Here is a 4,893-nt window from a genome sequence, read left to right as displayed (position 1 = left end):
GGGTCCCAGGCCGCGCCCGCCCCGCGTGGGGGCAGAGCCCTGATTTGTGCAGCGGGCGGCTTCTCCCCTGGGACGGCGAGGAGCGCGGCGGTGGCGCACTGATGGGAGGGGACCTCGGCGGTGACCTCAGGGGCGCCCCACCCCCGGCTCCTGACACCCAGCGGGGCTCTGAAGAGGGGAGGCCNTGGGCTATTTCGAGCTGCAGCTGAGCGCGCTGCGGAACGTGAACGGGGAGCTGCTGAGCGGCGCCTGCTGTGACGGCGACGGCCGGACGACGCGCGCGGGGGGCTGCGGCCACGACGAGTGCGACACGTACGTGCGCGTGTGCCTCAAGGAGTACCAGGCCAAGGTGACGCCCACGGGGCCCTGCAGCTACGGCCACGGCGCCACGCCCGTGCTGGGCGGCAACTCCTTCTACCTGCAGCCGGCGCGCGCCGCGGGGGATCGGGCGCGGGCGCGGGCCCGGGCGGGAGGCGACCAGGNNNCCCTGGCGGAGCCGCCCCGGGCCCGGGCCCAGCCTGCGCCCGCCCTGCTGTTTCCTGGATGCCCGGGGGTGGAGGTGGGGGGCAGCCCAGGCTGGCCCTGGAGGACCCAGTGTGCGAGCGTCGGCGCACCCCTGTTGCTGGCCTCCTCCCCCCACCTCGGGGAGGAGATGGCCCTGGTGTTGGGATCTTCCTGGCACCATGCGTTTGTGGGCTTTTGGTTTTGTTTGTTCGTTTCCTTTGAAGGGGTCTGGGGGGCGGGGCAGGCTGGCGGAACCGAGGGCTTGGGAGTGCTGAGGGGGATGTGGCCCAAACCCGGGGGCTGCTCTGGGGCAGACCGGCAGGGGGATGTGCCTCGTGGAGGTCTCCGGATGCCGGTTCTGAAGCAGAGCCTGTCCCCCCCACCCCCCGCTCAGGTTTCCACTGCAGGCCTGGGTGGCGCAGGACTGAGAGAGGACCCCAGGGAGGTACCCCAGGGTGCAAGAGCTGGTTGGGGCCAGCTGCGGTGGGCTTGCTAGAGGGTCTGGGAGCAGGGAGGGGTGGAGCAGGGTGCCAGCCTGTGACGAGGGCCCGAGACCCCTGGCTGCACCAGTGTCCACCTGGTGCCCTGGTCCTGGGAGAGGAGGGGAGGTTAAGGCCAGGCCGGCCAAGGTTGGGCCCCCTGCCTCACCCTGCCCTGAGCCTCGTGCTGACACCTTTTCCTGAGCTTAAGCCTGGCGGCCTTCCCGGCTGCCACATCTCTGCCTCTTAGCCCCGGCTTGCGCAGGAGGGATTGCCGGGGTCCCCTCTAGCCAGGGCCCTGCCCTCGCGTCCCTGGCTGGCCTCCGGGGTCTCTCTTGACCTTGGGGCCTTGGGTGGGAGATGTGTCCTGTTGGAGAAGGCAGGGGCAGGCACGGGAGGGCTCCAGGCCGTGGCGATAAGCCCAGCCCCCTCGCCCCCACAGCGGCGCAGCAGGCAGGTCTGAGCAGGGCCCGCAGCCTGTCATCTGCACTTGGGCCTGCGCCAGCGTGGCTCCAAATCGCTACCTGAGGATGTGTTTTCTGCTCGAGTTGGCAGCGGTGGGGGTGGGGGCAGGGAGGCCTTGGAGGAATGTGGCGGGCCAACGCGTGTCCCTCATGGCTCTTGGCCCCACGGGCTGGCCAGGGGTGGGATGGGACAGGGCAGGGAGCCCCAGAGTCTGGGCACAGGGTCTCGGTATCGCTTACCTCCCTCCTTCCTGCCCCACGCCGCTCCCTCAGGTGCTCAGGAGGGGCTCACTCAGGTGGCCAGGGCCACGGGGTCGCTGCGTGTTTGGGGGGCGGCTTCCATCCCTCTGCGCCCCGCCGGCGGTGCGTCCTGGCTGCCGAGTATGTGGCTGGTTTGGTGATGCCAGCGCCCTGGTATTTCCGCTCTGCCGGCAGCAGCCCCGCGGCCACGCTGCCTGGGTTCGCTGCAAGTCCAGTTCCGTCCCGTGAGCCAGGGCGCGTTTGGAACCGCGTTTGGGCTTCCTCTGTGAGGGCTGCGGCGGGCACCCTGGAGAGCCTTGAGCGCGGAAGAGCGTGGGAAGCTGCCCTGCAGACGGGAGGACAGGGAGCTGGTCTGCCCCGCACCCCCGCCCCCTCCGGGTGCCCTGGGCCAGTCCTGAGCCCTGTGCGCCCTGGGCTGGCCGTGTGGGCTGTGCCCGAGTGCGTGGTTCCAGGTTGATGTCGGACCCAGGGTTTGAGAGGTGGGGGCAGACCTGCCAGGAGGCAGCCCAGGTGACCTGGCTCACAGATGCCCCCTGCCTCCCGCTGATCCCCCAGGAGTTCAGTGACGCCTTGTCACTGGCGCCTAGCCCGTGGTGGTCAGGATGGAGGCCACGTTTGGTCACACGTGACTGTGCTGTCTCTGGATGTGGCTGGGAGCCAGTGCAGGGTTTGGAGGGGCCCATCCTGAGCAAGGGGCTGGCAGGGGACACACCGCTTCCTATCTGGCCCGGGCTCTGTCACTTGGGGCCCCAGAACACCACCCACGGGTGTTCCTTGTACGAATTGTGGGTGCAGGGAAGGGGCTGCTGGCAGTGGGCCTGGGGCTGACCCTGGCAGTGTAGCCACCTGAGCTCTTGGTCCACAGTAGGACCTGGCACCTGGCCTTCCCACCTGTGAAAGGGGCCATGACATGATCTCACGAAGGGGGACAGGGCTTCAGGGCTGCCCTGTGTGCTCAGCCTCGTGCAAGCCCCTGGGCCGGCTCCCTGACCTCCCTAGCCTCCTCTTCCTTACGGGTACCTCACAGAAGGCCAGTGTCCCAGAGGGTCCGCGGTGTGCTCAAGGCCGTGTGTGGGAACCGTGGCCGCTTAGGGAGGGTCTGGAGGGACGCGAATATGGGACCCGACCTGCTGTGCCCAATGCCACAGGGACCTGTGGGCTGCACGTCTCTAGCCCAGGATGCCAGGCCGGGGTCTGTGTTGGGGGCACCGCGGCTGCCCCTGGGGGTGTGAGACGCCCTCACGCCTGTGTGCCCTGCCCCTCACGAGGAACTGAGGGCTGGCACGGGCCCACCCCTGGAGCACACCGGGGCTGTCTCCGTGCACCATCCCCGAGGTGGCCAGGGGTCTCGCTTGGATGAGGCTCGCAGGCCACACCCTGCTCTGCACCTAGCCACCTGGTGGGGGTCAGGGGTCTTGTTTGAGGCTTTGGTGTGGGGGCAGCAGGGCAGGGCTCTCCGTAGGGCGGGGCCCTCTGTGCCCAAGCAAAGGGTAGACCCTGGAGGGGCCGCACCAGCCAGTAGAGGGCTCGGCCTGGGGGCTTTGTCCAGGGATGCATGCAACCCAGATGCTGGAGGGGCCGTGGCTCCTCTCCTAGTTGTTGGGTGGTATCTGGCTGGGGGTGTGGTGCAGGCTGACCCAACCAGGGGAGGCAGCCAGGCTGGATGACAAGCATCTCTAATCTCCATGCCTGAGCTAGGGTCTCGGTCCTCTGATCCCAGGTGACCCGAGGTCCCCGTCCCCAGACCCCAGGTGAGCTGAGGTCCCCATCCCCCGATCCCCAGGTGAGCTGAGGTCCCCGTCCCCAGACCCCAGGTGACCTGAGGTCCCCATCCCCCGATCCCCAGGTAAGCTGAGGTCCCCGTCTCTAGAGCCCAGGTGACCTGAGGTCCCCGTTCCCAGACCCCAGGTGAGCTGAGGTCCCCATCCCCCGATCCCCAGGTGACCCGAGGTCCCTGTCCCCAGACCTCAGGTGAGCTGAGGTCCCCATCCCCATCCCCAGGTGAGGAAGGCCTGACTAGTATCTGCACACTGTGGGCTTTGCTACAGGGACCCCACAAGGCCCCCATGACAAGGCACCAGGAGACCCTGGGCAGCTGGCTCTCTTCACAGTGAGGGACTGGGGGGTGGAGGGGGCGCCCCCAGGCCAGGTGTGTAGTGTGGATGTCCGAGTTCCTGTGTGGGGCGGACCTGTGGTCCATTCCTCCTGCTGCGCCTTGTGGGGAGGTGGCCCCCTCCCCCTCTCCTCAGGGACAATGGCGGCAGAGGCCTGGGCCTCTCTCGGGCTCAGGTTTCAGGAAATGTATCTGTGCTTAGGGCTCCTGGCGCCTGCTCCATGGGGGGCTGGGTGCTGATGCGGGGATGCTGCGGAAGAAACCAGTGCTGGGCCTTCTTGGCCGCGGGGTGTGGTCCATAGGTCCCGTGTCTGCCCTGTGCCGTTTTCGTGCCTTGGGGCTGCTGCCCTGTCAGCCCTGTCTGAGGGTCCGATGAAGGGTTTGGACCTGGCCTTGGGGGTCTGGGCTGGGGAGGAGGTAGTCAGATGGCCGGCCTGGGGGTCTACCTGTGTGGTGCAGGCGGGTTGGGCAGTCCTTTGGGAAGGGGTGTGGCTGGGCCTTCAGGAACTGTAGTCCCTGTAGCCAGCTAGCTGGCTGGGCCTCTCACCAGACAGGCAGGTGGCCCAGCTGAGGCTGGCCTCAGGGGAGGGAGGGGGTCCCTAGAGACCACCCCCCACCCTGCCCCAGCTCCCACCACCCAGCCCTCATCGTCCATGCCCCATCGCTGCAACTACAGGGCCTTCTGAGGCTTGGGCCTGATGGCTGTCCTGTCCTCTGGGGATTTGGGGTGACGAAACCTGGTCCTGGCTCATGCTGCACGGGGACAACACGTGCCAGGAAGCACGGGGACGGGAGGTCACGTTCGCACTGGGGAAACTGAGTCTTAGAGGCCAGCCCTGGGGGAGGTGCGGGGCCGTCCCGCCTGCTGGCTCAGGTCCTCTCTGGATGACTTCCTGCTGTCCGTGCAGCGGGAGCCCAGCTGGCGGGCGGGTACGCATCCCTGTGGGAGCAGGTAACTGGAGCCCTGGGCGCGGACGAAGGGGGTGGTAACCCTACCTGAGTGGCTGGCGTGGGGGATCCTGGGAGCCAGGCGGAGCCCCCTGCTCACCTGGAGCCCAGGTGCTCTCCCTCC

General features: G+C 68.2%; 1 protein-coding gene across 1 annotated transcript in view; it reads left to right on the top strand.

Annotated features, from left to right (window-relative positions):
• Positions 1 to 4,893, top strand: part of JAG2 (jagged canonical Notch ligand 2) — a 22,814-nt gene that overhangs the window by 511 nt on the left and 17,410 nt on the right. The window contains exon 3 of the mRNA XM_077756743.1: positions 175 to 520. Within this exon, the coding sequence (XP_077612869.1) occupies positions 175 to 520 (346 nt within the window). The remainder of the gene's footprint in view (positions 1 to 174; positions 521 to 4,893) is intronic.

The sequence above is a fragment of the Crocuta crocuta genome, unplaced genomic scaffold, assembly GCF_008692635.1.
Source record: "Crocuta crocuta isolate KB4526 unplaced genomic scaffold, BGI_CrCroc_1.0 scaffold729, whole genome shotgun sequence".
Taxonomy (NCBI): domain Eukaryota; kingdom Metazoa; phylum Chordata; class Mammalia; order Carnivora; family Hyaenidae; genus Crocuta; species Crocuta crocuta.
Note: the sequence above shows the minus strand (reverse complement) of the source record. Positions and strands in the feature narration are given on the sequence as shown.